The sequence below is a fragment of the Volvox carteri genome (assembly GCF_000143455.1).
Source record: "Volvox carteri f. nagariensis unplaced genomic scaffold VOLCAscaffold_31, whole genome shotgun sequence".
Classification (NCBI taxonomy): domain Eukaryota; kingdom Viridiplantae; phylum Chlorophyta; class Chlorophyceae; order Chlamydomonadales; family Volvocaceae; genus Volvox; species Volvox carteri.
In genome coordinates this window covers 834,862-836,087 of record NW_003307574.1, presented here as the reverse complement: position 1 = coordinate 836,087, position 1,226 = coordinate 834,862, and the positions used below count along the sequence as shown (strand labels likewise).

General features: G+C 56.6%; 1 protein-coding gene across 1 annotated transcript in view; it reads left to right on the top strand.

Moving 5' to 3' along the window:
* The window catches only part of VOLCADRAFT_105641 (uncharacterized protein), a gene marked incomplete at both ends in the record, with an annotated part of 10,960 nt that overhangs the window by 2,989 nt on the left and 6,745 nt on the right, over positions 1-1,226 (top strand). Inside the window, 2 exons of the mRNA XM_002952684.1 lie at positions 323-364; positions 559-723. Of these exons, the coding sequence (XP_002952730.1) occupies positions 323-364; positions 559-723 (207 nt within the window). The remainder of the gene's footprint in view (positions 1-322; positions 365-558; positions 724-1,226) is intronic.

The window sequence follows — 1,226 nt, the reverse complement described above, 5'->3', positions numbered from 1 at the left end:
GGTATGTGTGTGTGAAGGTGGGGCGATGGGAGGGGAGGAGGGGGAAAGGGGGGAAAAACACAGGAGCGTGTCACCAGCAAGGAGACGATCCCTGGGCGGATTGATGGGAGGTGGGGGAAAACGTTACACCCACGCTCTTGCATACCAATCCCCCCCACACCCACACGCGCGCTCAGCTTCCTTTCTTCTTCCCTCCTCACCCACTGGTCAGCCGCACCACCATCAACAACATCATCCACCCTCCACCACCACCCCCTGCACCTCTTCCCACTCCGCCTCCAACCCCTCCACCCCACCCCACCCCCACCCCCACCCCGGCCAGGTGTACCGAGCCCGACTGCGGTCCACGGGCGAGGAGGTGGCGGTCAAGGTGCAGCGACCGCAGGCCCTCGCCACCATCAGCAAGGTGAGGTGAATACTAGCAGTGGCAGCAGCAGTAGTGGCAGCAGCAGTAGCAGCAGCAGTAGCAGTAGCAGTAGCAGTAGTTGTAGTTGTAGCAGTACATTTAACACCCCCAATAATCCGCGTCCCCTCCCCCTGAACCCCAACACGCAAAAGGACCTGTACGTCATGCGTCGTGCGGTGGGTGTGTACGAGAAGCTCGTGAAGCGGTTCACTGCGCAGACCACCGACTACCAGCGCCTGCTGTCCACATTCGCCGAGGGGCTGTACACGGAGATGGACTTCAGGAACGAGGCGCTCAATGCGGCGAGAATGGCCGAGGTGCGTGTGTGTGTGTCCCTAGTGTCTATGCCCTTGTGTATGTATGTCCCTGTATGTATGTATGTATATATATGCACATGTATGTATATGTGTGTATACGTATCATGTATAATACATAGTATATATGTTTATGTGTATATATGTTTGTGTGTGTTTATTGGGAGGGAAGGAGGGCGGTGAGGTGGGTTGGGGGTTGGGTGGGATTGTCCTCTCCAGGGAGGAAGGGGAGGGGGAGGGGCATTTTTGGGAGGTGGGTTGGGGGGCGGAGGGGGACGGGGACCCCGTCCCTCTGGCCTGTTAGGATTGCGACGGGGGGTTCGCCTACCTCACTCTCCTAAGCCATGCCGTACACCACATCACATACATACATACATACATACATACATACATACATACATACATACATACATACATACACATAGGAGGTCTTGGGACACACATAACACACTTCACGCACGCCGCCCCTTTCCCCCTCCTCCCCTTTTATACCACCGTGCCCCTTC